Source organism: Acanthochromis polyacanthus, chromosome 1 (assembly GCF_021347895.1).
Source record: "Acanthochromis polyacanthus isolate Apoly-LR-REF ecotype Palm Island chromosome 1, KAUST_Apoly_ChrSc, whole genome shotgun sequence".
Classification (NCBI taxonomy): Eukaryota; Metazoa; Chordata; class Actinopteri; family Pomacentridae; genus Acanthochromis; species Acanthochromis polyacanthus.
Window position 1 is genome coordinate 66,125,182 of NC_067113.1, and position 23,151 is coordinate 66,148,332.

Below are 23,151 nucleotides of genomic sequence, written 5' to 3' on the forward strand. Positions count from 1 at the left end.
CTGTAATGTCGGTCTCGCTTAGAGTGCTGATGTCTCTTTCATTCTTTCTCACCTCATTTGAGAGGAGGGCAGCAGTGACGGCTGGCTGTTGCTCGAGGAAGCGCTGGAGCATGTCATGTGCGCTATTCCATCTGGTGACAACGTCAGTCTGAAGTTTGTGCTGTTGCAGATTCAGCAGCTTTTGTTTTTCTTTCAGTACGTGGCTGGCAATGGTGCTGCGTCTGAAAAAACTGGTAATGCGTCTCACTCTTCCCAGCAAGCGCTGGACGGCGGGCAACTTTAGTGCGCGCTGGGAAGCTAAATTGAGGGTGTGCGCGAAGCATTTAAAATGCATCATACCGGCTAGCTCTGCTGCGATGCTCATGTTTGATGCGTTGTCTGTGACGATGACTGGGTCCTTATCTTGTAGGCCCCATTCCTCTATTGCCCTTTTCAGTAAATCCGCGATGTTATTGCCGGTGTGGCTCTCATGCATTGCTCTCGTCTGCAAAACATGCGTAACCATTTCCCAGTCGTTGGAGATGTGGTGAGATGTTATGGTAATGTACGACTCGGTAGCTCTGGACGTCCAACCGTCACAAGTCAGGGCAACTCTCTGCGCAGCGTTCAGCGACGTTTTCACCGCTTTCTTTACCTGGTCGTACATTTTGGGCACAGCTGTATCCACAATGTGGACGCGCTGCGGGATCTTGTAACGCGGCTCCAATGTATGAAGCATCCACCTGAAGCCAGTGTTTTCAACCACACTGTACGGGCGCAAATCTTTACAAATAAAATGCACAATTGACTCTGTGATGCGCTGAGCTCGAGGTGAGGTAAATGGAAGAAAGTTATCCAGCGTAGTTTGGTTTGGTTCAGGACTCTTAGGGAGCTGCTTCTGTGCCAGTACCTCAGCATGATGTCTTGCTAGGTGAGTTCGCAAGTTTGTCGTGTTCCCACAGTATTTCACGGCAGCCAGACAAAGCTTGCAAACAGCGTTTTCTTTGTCTAACTCGGTTTTACTTCCATGTACAAATCTGAAGCCAAAGTACTTCCAAACGTCGGCTTTATACTGTGAAGGCGTCGTGATATTGTTAGCCATATTTCCATATACTTTATCCACTAAGCGCGCCTCAACTGCAGGAATGCCACTACTCCGCACAGATACTCTTCCGCGCCCTCTGCTGGAGTGGAGATGCGGAAGTCTCACTGTATTTACAAGACGTCGGAAACACAAATCATTGCTTTCATTAAAAATCGATACTAGGAGCTGAAAAATCAATATTGTATTGGGTGGCATAGTATCGGGATATATCGCCATATCGATATTTTTTTGCACCCCTATGTTGAACGTGACCCCAGTGAAGGTCAAGTCTTCAGTCTCTTAAACCGTTTCAGCTCAAGTCTCAACTCTACATCCTAAATTTACCATTAACCATAAAAGGGATTTATATTTTCAGCATGTGCTGCTGTACTGAAGGGTAGAAAGTCTTAATAGAAAGTCCAATCATATGTCGACTGTGTAAGAACATGGAATTTGAAAGATATCAATCTATCAAGTCAGTCCCATTATAGTATGCTTTCACCTCGTGAGACTCTCGAGACACATTTGGGACTTTAGGCAGCAAAAGTTATGAGAATTACTCAGGAGACTGGAAATGTATCTGTGCTCTTTCATGATACTAAACCACTCCCAAAGTCTCTACTAGAGTCTAATCAATATATTGGTTAGCAGATGTTATCAGAAGATCTTGGCTTGTAACAGATAAACTGTTACCTTTACAGAACATAACACAGAAAGAGATGTTTGGGGTAATATACAAATGGTGTCATCATATACTTTGCCCAGCAGAGTGACTCCAACTCGATTGTTTAAAATACTTTCAGCATTGTCTGCAGCACATGTAGCAGAGTACATATCAAAGCTGAGCAGACCATGGTGCAGAGTCAGGTGGTTTTTACAACTGAATTTGCTAACTGCTTATGAAATGTACTACTTGACAGTGACCCCATAATTTTCATTGCTCAAAAAACTCAAACACATTTGGTCAGTAAATTGGTATCATAATTTCTTGTTTCCTAAAAATTGTGACAAGCTCAAGAGTTTCCTTCGGAATTAATTGAGTTTTATCTAATCTTATCCATCTTGAGCTGAGCACAGGCATGTGTTTCATTTTTTAAAAATTACTTCCTGTAGATGGCGTCAGTGGCGTATCCAGGACTTTTTTACCGGGGTGGCCTTGATGGGACACAAAGGTAGTGTGGGGTGGCTATGGCATAGCGGAGTTTAATGTCATGTACGCAGCCGACCACAGTTCAAATCCCAGTACTTTGCTGCGTGTGACATCCCCTCTTTCTCCCATGATTTCCTGTCTCATAAGTGTTGAATAAAGGTGTCTATTCTGGTTTATTTTTAAATTCCATTTCCCATTATTACAGTCCTCAATTATATCTGGTTATTTTAACTACTCTAAATCAGTAAAATATGTTCAGGATAGGGTACAAATTTTCTAAGAGCCATTTCCTTGGATTAAAGTCCTCATCTCTTCACAAATTAGATTAGATTAGCAAAATTCAACGGCTCTCAACTCATCCTGTAGAATAACATTATCAGTCATCAGCTCATCAACTGTGTCACCTGTACTGTTGCTTTACTAACTGAAGCGCCATCTTGTACCAATTACTGCAGTAAGTTGCTAGGAATGCTAGATTCATAACATCAAATTTTAAACAAAAAATTGTCTCAGATTAGTTATTTCACCGGTAAGCAGCTGTGTAATACACAGTATGATGTAGAGAGCTGGTTAGATCATGGGTAGTAGAAGCCAGACACGGAGCTGAGGGGTTCTATCCGTCTTCTTGGCGTTTATTTCACTCTAGCTATGACAACCTGCTAACAATATATTATTCCTTACATACATCTTATATGTGAAAAGTAACCCCACGAGTTCTTGTTTTCTTACAGCGCTCATTAGAGCATCCATAGGCTGAACAGAAGTCCGGCATCTAAGTGTTGAGTGGCAAAACCAGCATTGTAAAAAAATATCCGAGCACCTTGTATAGTAACTACACGTGTGACGTTTCTATCATTGATTGACAGAATTTCTCTTGTTTCTCGTGTTGACGAACTTGACCAACCATGGGCGTAACCACCATCTCAGAAGTGAGGGGGACAAATTTTTCAGAGCGATTTATCATTCTCTTACATTTAATTGCACCGTCCTTAGTGGCTAAAGAACCACATAATCCCTAACAGCCACAGTACAATACCAGGGGACCAACTAGGCTAGTTCTTTAAACTATAAAGTATAAAACTTTAAACTATAAAATCTAAAGTTTTAGTGGCCAAACTCTAGTTGAGTTGACAACAATGTCCCTTGAACATCTACTGGACGAGTAGCCAAAGGTGCCAAACACTGAACATGAAATGATCAGTACTGCCTGGTTTCTCCCTGCAATAGATATCTTATTTTCAGGAAGTTATAATCTCTCCTTACCTGTAAAGACCCTACATTCTTGTCCCTGCTGCTGGCCTCTGATCCATCTCCTCCCTGACTCTGCTCTTTCTGTTATGGCAATAAACATAAAAAATGTGGTAAGAAAAATTCTGAAATAGCATTAGGAAGAGTAAAAATTGCAGTAGAATTTAACCTCAAAATCACTTTAACCCATAGATACATATTTTTTTCTCAGCCACTTATATATTTTTTTCACCTCTGCAGACCCTGCATGGTCAACATTACTGCTGGCCGCCGCCTCTGGTCCATCTCCTGTCTGACTCTGCTCTTTGTTATGGAAATAATCATTAAAAAAATGAAAATCAAAATTCTGAGATAGAATTAGAAAGAGAAGCAGTAAAAATAGTTGTAATTTTATACCATAGATAGCCTATTCTTTTTTCTCCTCCCTGACTCTCCTCTTTTGGGACCAAAAGACTTAAATACATGGAGAGCAATTGTGAGCACATCTTCTGCCCAGAAATTAAAGAGGACTGGGTTTATTCCAAGAATAAACTAATTAGCAGTAATGTAACAGAGGCAACAACATTTAAATTATTGTTAACTAGCATAACATATTGATATATTGCCACGTTTAACTTGTCATCATTTAGCTAACAAGTCTAACATTGTTTGCATCCAACAAGGTCACACAACTTACACGGTTTGTTTGGAAAGAACTGTGTAAAGTTCTTTGCTTCTTGCTAGCTCTGACTGGTTTGCTAAACATTACTCCAGACGCACGTTCAGCACTGCTCAGCACAGCAGCACGTCTCCTGTGGAACACCTGCGTTAGCATGCGCTCATGGTGCATTCAAAGACGGCTCGGGAAAACACGTTACTGGATGCTAATAACGGGTTTAGCTGTTGTAACCATAGATATATACAAACACTAGATGGCTCATGAGCGCTGTCAGCCTATGGGGAGCAACGTCGCCACATGGCGGTCATCTTGGGACAGGGCTGCTCGATCACTCATAACATTAAAGTCAATGGAGCATGGATTTTAAAATCACTGTAGATTGCTCAATTTTCAACCGATTTTACAACAGCTTGGTTTGTTATAAACGTCAGAGATGTACTTGTTTTACTGCTTACATAAGAATAATTAAAACCATTGAATTCATATAATAATGAACACAGATATCAGCTTTTTTCAGCATAAATGGATGTAAATGTAATTTTAAGATTTAGCATTGCGCTTTTTTATTACTATCAGCTTTCTAATGCACAGATAAAAACAAAGCTCAACCAAAATCAATGCACAACAAAAAGAGATGATGTCTTTTCTTTTCATGAACCTGGTGCCTACATTACCCACAATGCATTTCGACTGCAGGCTAACTAATCCAGGCATAGATGTATACAAACAATAAGTCTAAGGTCTCAATCAAAGTCTCTTAACAAGCAAATAAATACAACCACAACCACAAAGAATGTAATTTCGCCTAAAGATTCGGTTCTCAAAAAACGTTGGTCTCAGGAAAACCTAATAATTGAAAATCAGATTGTGAGTAACACCATCTTCAATGTGAGTAGCCAGGCAGAAAAGACACACAACTATGCCGCATTTTTCAAAACGAAAAGCTGCGATTTCGGAATTGAGCCTGAATCATAGCCACGTTAATAAGGTTTGTAATAAACTAAACCGTTTGTAAATCAATCAAGAATTGAGCGAGTTATGAGTGTTAAAGTGAGGAAATCATCCACCTTACCATTGACTACAGTACAGTGCGCCAGAGCAGTCCCCTGTCCTAAGATGGCCGCCAAGTGACGACGACGCCGACTCCGTCTCGAGACATCTAGCGTTTGTATATATCTATGGTTGTAACGGCTACAAAAAGAGCGGGGGACAGAGGGGACAGATGTGGGAAGTGCGGGGGACATGTCCCACGCGTACCCCGCGTCCGTTACGCCCATGTGACCAACTACCTATCAGATCTGGGGTGGCCGCAGGGGTGGCCAATGAGATTTCAGGGGTGGCCCCGGCCACCCCAGGCCACCCCCTAAAATCGCCATTGGATGGCGTCCTCCTGTATGAATGCATTCTTGAGATCTGCTGTTAAGATTCCTCATTGACCACTGCAACATCTCAGCTGGAATACTGTGAATTTCATCCTGAATTCTCTGCTGTTTTAACTCATCCAGAGTTCTTGGTTGAGTCATGTACACTTTACTCTTGAGATAGCCCCAGGTAGATTTCAAGAATGCATTTGTACAGGAGGACACCATCTACAGAAAATTCCGTAATTGTTTCTTAAATGGCATGTTTTAAGGTTTCAGTTACCTTTTATTGCTTTCATAAATCAATCATGGTCAATAAAATTTAGCTTTTTTAACAAAAAAATGTATTGGATAAAACTCTTTAATGTCAAAGTGAAAACAGATTTCTATAAAGTAATGTTAATGAAAGAAAATTATATAAATAAAAATAATTGTTTGCATAATTATTCACCCCCTTCAAGTCAGTATTTAGTAGATGCACCTTTGGCTGCAATCACAGCAGTGAGTCTGTGTGGATCGGTCTCAATCAGTCTTGCACATCTGCCCACTGCAATTTTGCTCCATTCTTCTTTGCAAAACTGCTCAAGCTCTGTCAGGTTGCGTGGGTATCGGGCATGAACAGCCCTTTTCAAGTCCAGCCACAAATTCTCTTTAGGATTGAGGTCTGGGCTTTGACTCGGCCACTCCAGAACATTTACCTGGTTCTTTTTTAACCATTCCTGTGTAGCTTTTGCAGTATGTTTTGGATCATTGTTATGCTGGAAAATAATTCTTCTCCCAAGACGTAGTTCTCTTGCAGACTGAAAAAGATTGTCCCCCAGGATTTCAGTGTATTTTGCAACATTCATTCTGCCCTCTATCTTTACAAGCCTTTCAGGTCCAGTTGCTGAGAAACATCCCCACAGCATGATGCTGCCACCACCATGCTTCACAGTGGGGATGGTGTGTTTTTGGTGATGTGCAGTGTTTGGTTTCCGCCAAACATGACGTCTTGTCTGATGGCCAAAAAGCTCAATTTTGATCTCATCAGACCAAAGAATCTTCTTCCACTTGACCATGGAGTCTTCCACGTGCTTTTTGGCAAACTCTAGTCGAGATCTAATATGACTTTTCTTCAACAGTGGCTTTCTCATTGCCACTCTTCCATAAAGCTTTGACCGGTGAAGAACCCGGGCAGCAGTTGCTACATGCACAGTCTCTCCCATCTCAGCAGCTGAAGCTTGTAACTCCTTCAGAGTAGTTGTAGGGGTCTTGGTGGCTTCTCTCACTAGTCTCCTATTTGCACGGTCACTCAGTTTACGAGGGCGGCCTGATCTAGGCAGATTCACACAAGTGCCATATTCCTTCCATTTCTTGATAATTGATTTCACTGAACTCCGGGGGATGTTCAGTGCCTTGGAAATTTTTTGGTAACCATCCCCTGAATTGTACTTCTCAATAACCCTTCCCCTGAGTTGCTTAGAGTGTTCTTCTGTCTTCATGGTGTAATGGTAGCCAGGAATACTGATCAACCACTCTCTGGACCCTTCAGACACAGGTGTTTTACAACTCAATCACTTGAAACACACCCACACCACTCAGGTGATCTTCATTTCACTAATTGTGAGACTACTGGCAACAATTTGATGGACCTCTATTGAATTAGACCATTAAATTAAAAAGGGGGTGCATAATTATGCAAACAATTATTTTATTTATATAGTTTTCTTTCATTGACATTACTTTATAGAAATCTGTTTTCACTTTGACATTAAAGAGTTTTTTCCAATAATTTTTTTGTTAAGACAGCCAAATTTTATTGACCATGATTGATTTATGAAAGCAATAAAAGGGTAAACCATCAAAGGGGGTGAATACTTATGATAGGCACTGTATATGTGTGTGTGTGTGTGTATATATATATATATATATATATACACAGCTCGAGCACACCAGCAAACACTGCAAAACCACTCTACACCACACAATGGCTGACATTGTAAGCTTTCACTCTGCAGGTCAGTAGGAGTGGCTCTGTTGGTTTTTTATATATATATATATGAAACCCTTGAAGTCTGAATTTGTGTTTTTGAGACCGTCATCACTGCACTGCAGTTTTAAGGTAGAAAAGTTCAGCCATGGTGTTGACTGCTTATTTTGGTCATAATACACATCATGAACATCAAAAAACACAGAAAGGACACATTAACAAGGTGAAAACGATGTGGCTCTTTAAAAACTGTTATCACTTGGTGGATAAAAGGCTTTTTCATGCAGATGGTTAGAGGAGACTTTGTGACTTCTGGAGATACTTTCAGAGCAAAAACAGTAAGTGTTTGTGGGTTTTTCCCATAGACTCTTTAAATACAGTCTATGGTTTTTCCAGTAGTCAATTAATTTTCACAGAAATCAGAGGCGACCGTCAACTGAGCTAGTGAAGTGGCTACAATAATGGGAGTAAATCTGTAACTGCCCACTGTTAAAACAACCTTAGAGCCGTTCTACATTTAAAGTTTTTGTGACTGCAGGGACAGGTCTCTACAAGAGTCTGGTCTGGTATTCTAGTGTAGCTGAGTTAACTGCTGAGCGGTGGAAGGACGTGAAGTTACCACTCTGTGAATGTGAGCAGGCCTTTCCCCTGATGAAACCACATCAGTGCTGATGTGACTTCACCCCACGTCCTTGAGTCATGGACCATTTTAGGAATGAATCAAAAGCAGGGGAACACATTGTCTCAGAGCTTCCTTTGTTATTCAAAGTGTCCCGAGCAGCAGTGAGTCCAGGGCTGTGGGATTGGACCAGGCTGGGTCTGCCCCTGTGTTCTCATGATAAGGGAGGCAGGGCAGCGCTCCTGGTCTGCAAACAGCTGAACAACTTTGCAGGAGAGTGAGGACCGACTGAGCACAATACAGCCCAGAGAGGGAGAGAGAGAGAGAGACAGAAAGAGAGAGAGAGAGAGAGAGAGAGAGAGAGAGAGAGAGAGAGACTGAGGATCAGCGCTGCAGCCAAGGAGACCACAGAAACACTCTTCCCCCAAATCCCCAACTCTGCAGAGGCAACCAAGAGAAAAAGGCAGCAAAGGCTAACAAAAGCATTCTTGGCTTGCAGTTTTAAAAGAAGAAGAAAAATAACAATACACCGGGGTGAGATCATTTACTCTGAGATACAAATTCAAGGAGAAAGGCGTGACAGCCTCAGGATTGTCATCAGCAACATCTCCTGGTACAAAGTGAGGGATCGGAGCTCTGCGCTGCATGAAGGATAAATCCATCTGGGAGAAGAACCGAGCAGAAACAGGATGAGAGCGACTCTGAGGATCACGTGGCTGCTACTTTCACTCAGTGAGTAAGCTTTTATTTCACATACGTACACCTGGGACTGGAGACCCTGCATGTGTCTGCTGGTTCGGGATGGTGGTGGAATATTCCCTAAAATGTAAAATAAAAGAGAAGACATGTGGTAGTCTGTGTTTGTGCTGCTTCACTTTAAACTAGTTTAAAAAGACAGAGTGATGCAGCAACAGGTGGGCAGACATCTGATGTAGGCAGGGGTGGAACGAGCCTCCTGTATCTCAATACTAAAAACTAAAATGATGTATTTTAAAATTCTCTTAAAGAAAATAACAAGTCAAGTAATCATTATGCTGTGATTGAGGACTCATCGAGAGCAATAATATGAAGACTGTCAAAATTATGATTCATATTGTGTGATGCACACACAAAATGTGACAAACAACATAAATTACAATAGTTGCAATGTTTTTATTTAAACTTTGAATAACTTCAACTACTTTCTAAACTTTTAGGTGGTTTAATTAAGTAATTAATTGTTGTGAGGGTGGGGGTTGTCTGATTGTGACCCCGAATGGCAACAATTGTGTGTAGTTTAGTCGAAGAGTGTTTTCAGCTTGTATGATTGAAGGGACTTTTAGAGCCCTGGAAAGGTGAAAGTGAGCAGAATCCCTCTAAAACTTGTCAGTAGCCACAATTGCATTGTATTCAGTGTGATCATATAATAATTTCTATGCAAAATCCAGTATTTTGATTTTTGTCCATTTCATCATTGACAGAATAGCTGTCTAGTTCATTCCTCAGAAATAGCTTGTCACTTCAGTGAACACACGTCTTGAACTTTCAAGTACTGGTCATTGAATGCATTCAGTGATCTCCACTTTAATGATTTCAGTTTGTCCATGTGTGTTGTTTTGTGTGAGTAATGGTGCAGTTTTCTCATGTTATATACACCCCCTGTCAAAAGTTTTAGGATGCTTTCTCATTCATTTGAATGAGAAAGCATCCTAAAACTTTTGACGGGGTGTAGTTAATGGTTTTGCTGTAGGTTGATGTCATGTACATAATTTCAAAAATATACACTACTGTTCAAAAGTTTGGGGTCACCCAAACAATCTCCTATTTTCCATGAAAACTCACACTTTATCCATGTGCTAACATAACTGCACAAGGGTTTTCTAATCATCAATGAGCCTTTCAGCACCATTAGCTAACACAATGTAGCATTAGAACACAGGAGTGATGGTTGCTGGAAATGTTCCTCTGTACCCCTATGGAGATATTCCATTAAAAATTGACCGTTTCCTGCTAGAATAGTCATTTACCACATTAACAATGTCTGCACTGGATTTATCATTCATTTAATGTTATCTTCGTTGAAAAGACTGCTTTTCTTTCAAAAATAAGGACATTTCTAAGTGACCCCAAATTTTTCATCATACAGTCATATAAAAGATAAAACTATCCAGCCACTTTATGGGATACTCTGTATAATATCTTCGTAAATTCAACTTTTATGAATTGTCATTGTCAGATTCTACTTGACGTTCACCATGAAGGGAGTATTGGTGGTGTGCTAGACTGTTTAAACGTGTTCTTAATATTGAGTCCCCCTCATTACCATACATGTGGGGCCAAATTTGATTCTTTTAAAGAAGCAAAAGGAGAAATTCCAACTCAAATTGTGCACAAATGCAGAATCAAAGAAGTGAAAAACATGACGGTGGATGACACTCACTGCAACAAAACTAGACAACAGCTTTTATTTTTTATCTTTTGGCCACTTGGTTTCTTCAGATTGTACACGGATTGATCCCATCTCTGAACTGAACAGCTCCCCATCCTTTTTCTCTCTGTGCCTCTGCTGGGCTGTTTTCTTTCCACTGTTTCTGCATAAAACCTGTAAGAAAGCCGCTTTAATCATTCCTAATGGCACAGTAAGACTCAGAGCTGAAACATCTGCCCCTCTATCCACCATCCCACAGTGAAGGACTCCCCAATGATGCGCCTCCCTCCCTTCAAACACACACACACACACACACACACACACACACACACACACACACACACACACACACACACACACACACACACACACACACACACACACACACACACACAGTCCGCCAAGAGCTTGGTCCAAAGACAGAAGGAGCCTGAATAATGAAGTGCACCCCTGACCTCCCTCCCCGGCTGAAAGGCGACGAAAGTGTTTTTCTTTAATTATGCACCTGCCGCTCTCTCACCACTGCAGTCGGTGGATGCAGACAGGAGGCTTTTATTTTTTCGAGCGTGTGAACAAAAATGAGTGACACAGCCTCAAAAGTCCGTGTGAGGGCGGTCAGCACTGTTTTCTAAAAATAAAAGCCCGGCATGTTTTAGTGCGTGTGAACGAGCATCTGGGCCTGTTTGTTCAACGCCCTGGCATCACAAGTACAGGTGAACGTGGACATGTGCGCTGTGTATTGCAATTTTTTGTGCTTTTTGACATCTTTTTAAAGTGGACAGTTCTGATTTTTTATTTTTTATTTTTCCTATTAGACTGCTGATTGTGTGGAAAAAAACAGTCAGCAGTGAACACCAGAAGTGCGGATGCAGCATTAGTTTATTCACATGGCTACATGAAGCAATTGTTTCTCACAGTCTTCAAAGTAACAACCGCTTTATTAGGTTTAGTATTTTACTTAACCTACTAATCATTAGGCATTTCGACAAATACACATTCATTTGCTGAACCAATCTCATAAACAGACAGCTGACACATTAAAGGAAAACCCTGAATAAATAAGGAGAGAAGCCCAACAAATGCAGATGCTTCCACACAGATGAATTGCATGCTCCATGTATTTTTAAAAGAGTTGAGGACGCTGAGTTGATTTTCATATTGATCAAGAAAACAAAAGGAAAAGGTCACAGTGCCTTAAATGCTCATCGTTGGTGCACGGATGGCAGGAGCTTCAGGCGTAACGACTGTTCAGCTTTCTGCTGTTTCAATAGCAACAGTGACTAAAGGGCATCTACATTTACATGTATGGAAAAGAGATCAGTAAACATGGTCTGTGTTTGTGGTCAGCAGCACACATTTGATGACTGATGCTCATTTATTAGCGCAAGATGTAAGAAAAAACAGAGGAGCAATCATCAAAACATCAAATGAGGGAATATCTCGTTGAAGAATGGCATTCATTCCCCCAGTAGAGTTCCAGACGTAGAGAATATATGACAGCACCTTACTGTGGGTTTGCCTTTAGATTGTCATCTGTCAGTATGTCTGGTAAATGTATATCTTCAGCTCACAGCTTAGTTAGCTTGATTAGCATGGAGACTTGTAGCAGGGCTAAAAAAAAAAACATAGCCTCCAAGCATTGGTCCAAACTGAAGTCACATGTTCAAAACTCTTAACACAGCCTGCATTTCCATCATGTATCTCAGCTAAACAGTTAATCTTGTCCCCAAAACTGTTTCTCACCAACAAAACACTTCATACATGTCTCAAAATAAGCTCATTCAACCACAGCACTAGCAAATAGTCTCACTTTGGAAACAAATGCTGTCAGTCTTACTGCAAAAACTGCAAAATACTAACAACAGAGAGCATTACATGAAATAAATTGTAATCTTTAAAGTTTGAATGATTTCTTTTTAGATAAATCAGTATTTTATTATAAAATAAGATCCTTGCACTTTGAGTTTTCTAAATTATTGTAATATATTGCAGCAAGAATGAATCGGGAATGCAGCAGTTTACTTCAACAACATTTACATATTTTCTCTCTGTGTTTGCATCGCTACTTTGGGACATTACAAAAAATAAAAAGTTTACTGTCAACAAAAAAAAAAGCAGAATCTCAGAATTCAGGGAGCAGAATAGAAATCAAGAGATAAAACTCAAAAACCAACAACACATGTCTACTGAAACATTCACCTCCTGATGTCTGCATTTGGCCTCATGTTTCCATTCACGTCACATCTTATCACATCTTAGATCTTCTCTGATGCACTGTGGGTAGAACCTTTTTGAGTGTCTGATCCACCCCTGGCAGGCCTCAGGAGAAATATCTCCACACCCAGCATTCATTGCATCCAGCAAGGAAAGCTGGTTGTGTGGAGAGTGATCATAAACTTTCCACCTCCATGCTTACAATTCTTCTGTGGGGTTCAAGAAGGGTGAGTATGGAGGTAAAACAACAAGCCCTCAAACTCATACGACCACACAGGTCGTATGTAACGTGCCCCTGAATACGACCCATGAGAGCGTATTTAGGTTAGTGCCCCTGCGGGAGACAGGAAGGCATTACGAGACTTAATTTGCGAAACGGCTTTTCCCTTGCGACACGGCTTTTCCCTCACTTTTGCAAGACGGGTTTAGGGTTATGGTTAGGGTTAGAGTTAGTGTTAGGTCAAAGTTTGTTCATGGTGACGTTTCAGCTGAGAAACCGGAGTGTCGATATTTACTCAACCGCTAGAGGTTGCTTAACATCAAAACGTAACACTCGATCGTAATAAGGGCGTGTACAGACGACCTATGTGGTTGTTTTTTCAACGAGGACAGTCTCAGGTAAAAACAGCACAGACATCCTAAGATGTGCAGTGAACCACACAGTCACTGCAGCAGAGTGGTGGAATGCTACATTGTTCCACACAACAACAAATGTAGTATTTCTTGCCCTCTGACCAATCTCCACTGCTGGCATAAGTTGAATATGGAGGTCATCAAAAAAACAAATGAGTCTCTCTGTCTTGTATGGGCCAATGAGAAATCTATGTAAAAGCAAACCATCATCAATTTTCAGCTGACAACTACACTCTGCTGTGTTTGGAATTACATAATATTTTTATTTATTTTTATTGTCAATATTTTGAAATTATTTTCAATAGATTTCAATGTGGCTGCAGCAGAAATTCCCCATGTTTTTCCCATCATTCTGTTTTGATTGTGGTTTTAACTGTTTTGAACAAAGTGTGTTAGCATTTGAACAATGTGCTGAAAAAAGTCTAGTGTTTTGCAGGTGGTGAACTAGAAACTGAGAAAAGAGTTCATGAATTTTGGTGACTGTGGTCACTGAATGCATTTTGTGTGAAAGCAATGGAAAATGATTCACAGTTTGGTCCACATGGACTGCTGTTTTGCAGACTGAGTTCAGAGTTTTGAACATTTTACTTTAGTTTCGACCAATGTGTGTTAGCAATCGAAAAAAAACTGTATGGTTTCTGATGAGACCAAACACAGATCACCTGAATTGGGTTTCAGCTGACAACTACACTCAGCTGTGTGTAATTACCTAATCTTTTCATTTATTTTAATTTTCAATATTTTGAAATGATTTTCAATAGATTTCAGCGTGGCTGCAGCAGAAATTCCCCGTGCCCCCCCCCCCCCCCCCATCATTCTGTTTTGATTGTGGTTTTAACTGTTTCGAATGAAGTGTTAGCATTTGAAAAATGTGCTGTAAAAGTCTAGTGTTTTGCAGGTGGTGAACTAGAAACTGAGAAAAGAGTTCATGAATTTTGGTGACTGTGGTCACTGAATGCATTTTGTGTAAAAGCAATGGAAAGTGATTCACAGTTTTGCAGACCGTGTTAAGAGTTTTGAACATGTGACTTCAGTTTCGACCAATGCGTGTTAGCAATCGAAAAAAACTGTAAACCCTTAAACCTATTCAAAATGTATATAATAATGGCTGTATTTAGTTTGTTTTTACTTGCTTCAGCTGGTTTTAACATACCATTTCAACAGCAACAGCATACTTATTAACTGCAACTGACTGCTTTCAAGATGATGTCACTGCTGAAATAAATCAGTTGGATCCTGGAGTTTAAGAAAAGTCAGTATCATCACTTATCAGTCCCCTCCAGGACTTCCTAACCTCTATGCAGAGTGTCTCTCTAGAGCGTTCTCTGGTTCACGACTTGTCCGTTTCCTACAAGATAACAGGCAGTCCTGTCCGGACACCAGCAGCCGGCCTGGCACACTCGTCTGCTGTCTGCTCAGGCCAGCACATGAGGGAGAACTGAGAAACAATAGGAGGGAAAAAACTTCATCAACATCCCGGTTCCCAAGGAGGGTGTGGTGGCAGCAGACGGCCTTGAGCTGCCTATCCTGCTCAGGCGTTTCTTTGTAGAGCTGCTTCAGCCACAGACCCCTTTTCAGTGAAAAATTCACAGCAGTTTGAAGATTATCTGAAGGTATTCTGATTTGCAAACACAAGTAACCTTCATTTAAAGTAAAAACTGAAGGTGTGCCAATGTTCTGACAAAGGAAAGAAAAACAAATCCTGATCAGTTACAGTGTTTAGCTGTGAGCAGAAAACTTCTTTCAGCAGAATTTGTAGTGTGCTCAGGAAAAATGACAAAATTCACTAGACCTGAAGACTGTGGATGCTAGTGAAACAGTCCAGGAAGACCTCAGGGGGAAAAAACACTGGCATTTAAAAAAAAAAAAAAAAAAAAACACTTACTGCATTTCACTATCAGCACATATTTGCTAATCGTAGTCTTGTTAAATTTCCCAACAGTGCTGTGCCATCAAGGACAATGGAGACGATTACATTAAAACATAACTTCACAATATCTTTTCATGATGCTCACACAAAATTTAGATGACATATTTCTTGTAAAGTTGTAGTTATCAGCAACTTAGTTACTCTGCCAAGGAACACAGCGGAGTTATGTGGCGATCGGCGTTGGTTTGTCCGCCTTGTGAAAACATAACACCAGCAACATTATTCACAGTAATATTTGTTTTCAAGCTATTCAATCACCTCAGTAACAAAATAACTGTGGAATTGAAATAATCAACGTCCCTAGAGGACCTGAGGGTCTGTCTGTCCAGAGGGAGTGTGTCTTGTTCTAAAGGCCAGGCATGGCTGGCATGTGGACACAGGTTTCCTTCAGGGAGGAACCTCTGCTCTGTGTGAAGCTCAGTGTTTCATCACTGTCCAATGCTGCTGATAGAGCCGCTCGCCTTCACCTCCACTGTAACCTCACACTCCCTCCCTCTACCCAGCATGCCATGCTGCACACCCTGGTGTCCATTAATCAGACCAGTGGCTGGTACCGTCGTGGACCTTCTCCTCCCCTCGTTCCTTACCTCTCTTCATCTTCTCCTCCTTACTGCCTCAGCACTCTTTTCATGTACCTCATCACTTTCAGTGAACTCCCCTCACTTCTCAGCTTTCAGCGAAAACACCACAGGCTGTCGCTCCACTAGGTAGGTGTGTGTGTGTGTGTGTGTGTGTGTGTGTGTGTGTGTGTGTGTGTGTGTGTGTGTGTGTGTGTGTGTGTGTGTGTGTGTGTGTGTGTGTGTGTCATGATGCATGTTTATACACTCCTGATTCTTTTATAGGACTAGTTCATCCAAATCTACAACAGCTAGAGTCTACTAAAAAACATCTCACTTTCCATTTGTGCTGTTGGGTCAACCAGGCTGATTTTTATTTAAATTATTATTTTCCTAAATTACTTTTATCAAAAATAATTTAAAACTTTTACTTGTTCAGAAAACTATTTTGTTTCATTTCCTGTAGAAACCTCAAAGGATGGGAACATCCATACATTCAATGATCAGTGTTTCCAGCTGATACATTATTATCTATATTTTGTGTTATTTTTTATATTTTCCATTTATGTTAGCACCTTCTACAGTCACATGTGCTTGTGAAGTAACACTAGCTAGATAGCACAGGTGTGCAGTGTTTCTGGATGCACTGACATTATTTTGCAGCTAATTTGGTGTTAGCCAGCTACCTGCCTCACTACTACTTAGTTACTTTAAAATGTAGCAAAATATACTACTTAGTTACTTTAAAACGTAGCAAAATATACTACTTAGTTACTTTAAAACGTAGCAAAATATACTACTTAGCTACTTTAAAACGTAGCAAAACATGCTACTTAGCTACTTTAAAGCATAGCAAAATATACTACTTAGTTACTTTAAAATGTAGAAAAACATGCTACTTAGCTACTTTATAAAGATGTTAAGTATTATTTTATATAGCAGCACATTTTGTTGCTTTTGAAAGTAGCAAAATATGCTACTTGGGTCATTTAGAACATAGAAAAACATGCTACTTAGCTACTTTAGAAAGTAGGAAAATATGCTAGTTAGCTACTTTAGCAAAGCAAGGGAATGTTCTACTTTTCTATTCAATTTAATTAAATTTTGTTTATACAGTGCAAATTACAATTCAAATAGACTCATGACGCTTTACTGAAGCCATATAGCCTTAACTCTCAGAGAAACTACTTTGCTAAGCTTTAGAGTCAAACTATTCCTCACGAAAAAGAAGAAAAAAAAAAGAAATCTAGTAAGGGTGTGGAGGGTATTGTCCATTGGAAGAAGTTTAGTGATTTTAATACACAAATAATGAAAATAAAGCTAAGTAATTCATTTGTTAGTTCATGCTTGCTTAGATTACTTAATTACTATTATTATGTTTAATGAGAGATCAAGACATAGAGTTGTTTGTAACTATAAATGTCATCTTGAAACTTCCCCAGTTTGCTACTTACAGGAAGGTAATGACTTTTTTGTATTGCACTTTTTCAGAAAATACAGGTTTAAATATGTAGATGAGGTTATATACAGTGTCTTGTGAAAGTATTCAGCCCCCTTGAACTTTTCAACCTTTCGCCACATTTGAGGGTTCAAACATAAAGATATAAAATTTTAATTTTTTTGTCAAGAATCAACAACAAGTGGGACACAATCGTGAAGTGGAACGAAATTTATGGGATATTTTAAACTTTAACAAATAAAAACCTGAAAAGTGGGGCGTGCAATATTATTCGGCCCCCTTGCATTAATACTTTGTAGCGCCACCTTTTGCTGCAATTACAGCTGCAAGTCGCTTGGGGTATGTCTCTATCAGTTTTGCACATCGAGAGACTGAAATTCTTGCTCATTCTTCCTTGCAAAACAGCTGGAGCTCAGTGAGGTTGGATGGAGAGCGTTTGTGAACAGCAGTCTTCAGCTCTGCTCACAGATTGGATTTAGGTCTGGACTTTGACTTGGCCATTCTAACACCTGGATACGTTTATTTGTGAACCATTCCATTGTAGATTTGGCTTAATATTTTGGATCATTGTCCTGTTGGAAGATAAATCTCCGTCCCAGTCTCAGGTCTTTTGCGGACTCCAACAGGTTTTCTTCCAGAATGGTCCTGTATTTGGCTCCATTCATCTTCCCATCAATTTTAACCATCTTCCCTGTCCCTGCTGAAGAAAAGCAGGCCCAAACCATGAGGCTGCCACCACCATGTTTGACAGTGGGGATGGTGTGTTCAGGGTGAGGAGCTGTGTTGCTTTTACGCCAAACGTATCATTTTGAATTGTGGCCAAAAAGTTCCATTTTGGTTTCATCTGACCAGAGCACCTTCTTCCACATGTTTGGTGTGTCTCCCAGGTGGCTTGTGGCAAACTTCAAACGAGACTTTTTATGGATATCTTTGAGAAATGGCTTTCTTCTTGCCACTCTTCCATAAAGGCCAGATTTGTGCAGTGTATGACTGATTGTTGTCCTATGGACAGACTCTCTCACCTCAGCTGTAGATCTCTGCAGTTCATCCAGAGTGATCATGGGCCTCTTGGCTGCATCTCTGATCAGTCTTCTCCTTGTTCCAGGTGAAAGTTTAGAGGGACGGCCGTGTCTTGGTAGATTTGCAGTGGTCTGATACTCCTTCCATTTCAATAGATTGCTTGCACAGTGCTCCTTGAGATGTTTAAAGCTTGGGAAATCTTTTTGTATCCAAATCCGGCTTTAAACTTCTCCACAACAGTATCTCGGACCTGCCTGGTGTGTTCCTTGGTCTTCATGATGCTCTCTGCACTTTAAACAGAACCCTAAGACTGTCACAGAGCAGGTGCATTTATACGGAGACTTGATTACACACAGGTGGATTCTATTTATCATCATCAGTCATTTAGGACAACATTGGATCATTCAGAGATCCTCACTGAACTTCTGGAGTGAGTTTGCTGCACTGAAAGTAAAGGGGCCGAATAATATTGCACGCCCCACTTTTCGGTTTTTTATTTGTTCAAAAGGTATAAAATATCCAATAAATTTCATTCCACTTCATGATTGTGTCCCACTTGTTGTTGATTCTTGACAAAAAATTAAAATTTTACATCTTTATGTTTGAAGCCTGAAATGTGGCGAAAGGTTGAAAAGTTCAAGGGGGCCGAATACTTTCGCAAGGCACTGTACATGTAATTCGCATCTATTTTCAGAACAGAAATCTGATCAATAAATAAAGACAGCTGACATATTAGAACATGTGTTTTACACAGAGGGTTTATAATGTCTCTTTTTATCAGTTCATAACCCAGAAAATGTGTTTACTGAAGTAAAATGTTGTGTAAATCAGACTGTGAATCATATATGAACAAAAACGAAACTTCAGAGCAGAAACAGGGAAAAATTTTATGCTTTCATGTGTGTAAATGCTGCTGAGGTGAAGATGTGTGGTGTACTGTGTGAGAACAAAGTTGACTTTGAAGAAACTGACCTCCCACCACCAGAACTCCTGTAAATGACCATGTTGACCTCAGAAATGTTCTCTGTAAAATGCACAAATACTTAGTGACCACACGCAGGGAACATGATAACTTTGGTTAGGTGTTGGGTAGCAATAATCACAGCTCAGCTACACGTTGTTTAAATGGCAACTTACCAGTGAGCACCAGTGACATGCAAAATCAGCAGTGTGTCAGAAATCTTCAATAATCAGAGGTTTCACTAATTTATGTTGACTTGTGCTGTAAATCTGACAGTGGATAACGTGTATCTTGAATTCTCGTAGCCCTGTTAATTCATTGTGTGTGTGTGTGTGTGATGGGAGGTGACGGAGCTCTAACATTGAACTTTTACCACCAGTGTGCCTCACAGCTTGTATAAACACACATACCAGTCTGGTTTCTAAGGACAGGGAGTGTGTTGTGTACCGATAAAGTGTTAGTGTGTGTGTGGTCAGTCGTTCCCATGTGGCCGTTAGATTTACAGCACCTCAGACCCCTCTTCACTTTCTCTCCTCTCACCCCCCCCCCTCTCTCCTCCCATTCACTTGTCTCTCTTTTATTCCCGCCGAGTGTTTTTACATTCACAGTTCCTCACCACCCTCCACTGCAGCACACAATGTAAAGCAGAGACGCCTCCCGTCCCCTTCTCACCCACCCGCCCCCAGCAGCCCACCATGGGGATGGGGGCGGCCGGAGCCCTGAAAGGCCCCGGCTGCAGCAGGGGTCTGCAGTGAGGGAGTGGCCCATCCTTGCATGGCCGCACGTGGGGCTGGAGGGGCCTTTGTGTGGACTGTCACCAAGCTAACAGGGCAGCTTTGTCCTGCTGGTGCTTTGGAGCGACAGCTACATTTATTTATTTACTCTCCTCCGTTTGGCGCGCACAGTGCATGTTCACGCTCAGACGCACATCAATCCGGGTTACAGTCGGAGGGCCTGGCAGGCTGGATGGATAACTGGCTGGATAACTCACACACACAGCCAGTCAGTCTGTTATTCTGTGTCTCTGAATCCATTGTGTGGTTTGATAATACATCCTTCGAATGCGAAATACAAAACAGGAACACCTCAACATAAGAAATCCAAAGCAATAGATACTATCAAGTTTGTATTATTTGTTTCCAGTATAGTCTTTAAAAGTCACAGGAAAATATATTTTATAGATGGGTGTTAAAGTACATACTTTGTTTAGATAATAAGACAGTCATCGTCACAATTACAATAACAAAATCAGAATAGCACTCAAAGACCATAGTACTCTACCAAGGCTGTTCATTCCCCCGTATGACATTGTCAGAAATGCAACATTATTCTTTAGTTATTGATGATCAGAAATTATTGCACTGAGCATAGGTGTGTGTTATGTGTGTTTACGCTATGTACAGATACTGAATCGCATGACCTAAATATGTAGTGGGCAGCAGGAATTGATGGGACTCAGAAATACCTCCACAATTTAATCAGTTGTTCCTTGTATCATTTCTGATGGATAAGTACTGATAAGTCCACAGCAGTGGATTTGTAGTAGGATCACAGTCATGTGATCATCAGAAGGCAGCTGATGTAGTGTTCGCTTGTCGTAGTTACAGTGAAACTGTGAAGCTATCTCGCAATGATACAGAAATCTTTGGATCCAGACTATAAGCTACATCACTGCCAAAATCTAATCACTTGGTCCTTGTGTTATTTCTGACCTTCTCTGAAAATTTCATCCAAATCCATGATTCTGTTTTTGAGTAATGTTGCTCACAGACAGACAGACAGACAAACCAACGTCAATCGTCACATAACTCCGTTGCATTCCTTGGTGGATTAAACAGTCTCTAGAGTAATCATGGTTCACAGAAAAACATTAAACACAAAACAAATGGTGGTCTCCTGTGTTACATTCGTATAATGTGCTGCCTGTCCATGAACCCTGACCTCCTCCTCATGTCATCATCTATGCAGCCACTAGAGGGCACGATTTGTCGATATTGCTCTATTGACAGAATGTTAGACCAGGGCCCCCTGCCTTCGCCTGAGTCAGCTGGGATAGGGTCCAGGACCCCCCGCGACCCTAGTGAGGATAAAGCGGTGTAGAGAGAATGGATGGATGGATAGACCAGGGCCAGATAGTACATGTCTTGACAATGCTGCTGTCACATGATCTTATTACTTAGCTCAAATGACACCATGTACAGACAGCTTACTGCTCTTCAGACATCAGCTCAGCAGTACATTGGTCCAATATTGTGTAAAATATTGTACTTTAGTGAGCAAATTATTTGACAACATTTTTGAACGAAATGCTCCAAAATGATTAATGCTCTTATTTAAAAAAAACAAATACAGAAATTTATGAAATAATCTAAGTGGCAGAAAACAGTGTTTTATGATGCAGAACCCCCTCACACATATCAATAGTAATATCTGGCAGGATTTCAGCTGCTTTAATTCTACAGCAAACCATATGTCAGACTGCCGTGTGCCTGAAATGTTGAAGGAAGAGATTGTGTTTGTGTCTTTCCTGCTTCAGCATGTAAATGTGAGGGTCCTGACTTCAGCCTTACAGTGAAATGGAACACTAGCTGACACGTTTTATGCACATTTTAAAATATCTAATTGGAAAAGGTGGGCTGCACAGTGGAGTAGTGGTTAGCACTTTCGCCTTGCAGCAAGAAGATCCCCGGTTCAAGTCCCAGGGTGGGCCTGGGATCTTTCTGCATGGAGTTTGCATGTTCTCCCTGTACATGCGTGGGTTTTCTCCGGGTATTCCGGCTTCCTCCCACAGTCCAAAAATATGCTGAGGTTAATTGATTACTCTAAATTTTCCGTAGGTGTGAGTGTGATTGTTTGTCTGTATATGTATCCCTGCGACAGACTGGCAATCTGTCCAGGGTGTCCCCTGCCTTCGCCCGAGTCAGCTGGGACAGACTCCAGCACCCCCCGCAACCCTAGTGAGAAGAAAGCGGTGTATAGAGAATGAATGGATGGATGGATAATTGGAAAAAGTTAACACAGAAACAGCAAAACTGCAATTTCTTGAATTTCACAAAAACAGCTACCAAGCTCTCTTAAGGTGGTGTTTGATTCTTTTTTTCAAAAAGAGTGAATAAACTTGATTAGAGGTGTAAACAGCTTTTCTGACGTAGCGGACGTGCAACATGACCGCTGGGCTGATTCCTGCTTCTTTCAAGGTCTTCGATATCAGCTAACGTTACAACAACTGACAATCATTTCTGAAGATTTTGCTCCATTTTTCTGTCATAGATGGACAAAGTTTTGTTCATTTTTTCTTGTCCTTTTTTAGGTTGACAAATGGTTTTATTTGTGGCTTCTTCTACTCTGTTCATTATAACCATGTGCAAGCATGCACTACCAGTCACAGGTTTGGAAACACCTTCTCATTCACTGGTTTTTATTTAAGTATTGTACACATCATAGATTAATACTGAAGACATCAAATCTATAAAAGAATACATACAGAATTATGTTGTAAACTAAAAAGTGTGAATCTTCAGTATGAATCTACAATGTAGAAATATTACAAATAAATAAAAAGCATTGAATGAGAAGGTGTGTCCAGACTTTTGATTAGTAGTGTAGTCTACATCAGTCTGATAACACTGCACAGCCTAGTTAATTCACTACAAAACAGTTCATGGAAAGACGCCAAATTCACATTTTCCTTTTAGAACTCGTTGCAGCATCTCAAAAGTTCATTTCAGATGTGGCTGACAATTTTATGAAAAGTTCATTTGCAAAAACACAACTCCGTTTTGATACATTTTCAGAAAACTTTTTATTTTCTTGTTTCCTTGAGATAATATCTATCAAACTGAAGTTGAGTGGATTTGACTCAGTAGAAAAATACATGACAAAATAGAGAAAAAATAAATTAT

General features: G+C 40.6%; 1 protein-coding gene across 2 annotated transcripts in view; it reads left to right on the plus strand.

The window, feature by feature from the left end:
- Positions 1–8,295: 8,295 nt before the first annotated feature.
- The window catches only part of podxl (podocalyxin-like), a 57,861-nt gene continuing 43,005 nt past the window's right edge, over positions 8,296–23,151 (plus strand). Inside the window, exon 1 of one of the 2 annotated variants that reach the window (XM_051954234.1) lies at positions 8,296–8,800. In XM_051954234.1, coding sequence (XP_051810194.1) covers positions 8,758–8,800 — 43 coding nt within the window. In that variant the 5' untranslated portion in view covers positions 8,296–8,757. The remainder of the gene's footprint in view (positions 8,801–23,151) is intronic. The other variant, XM_051954233.1, reaches the window with a different exon arrangement.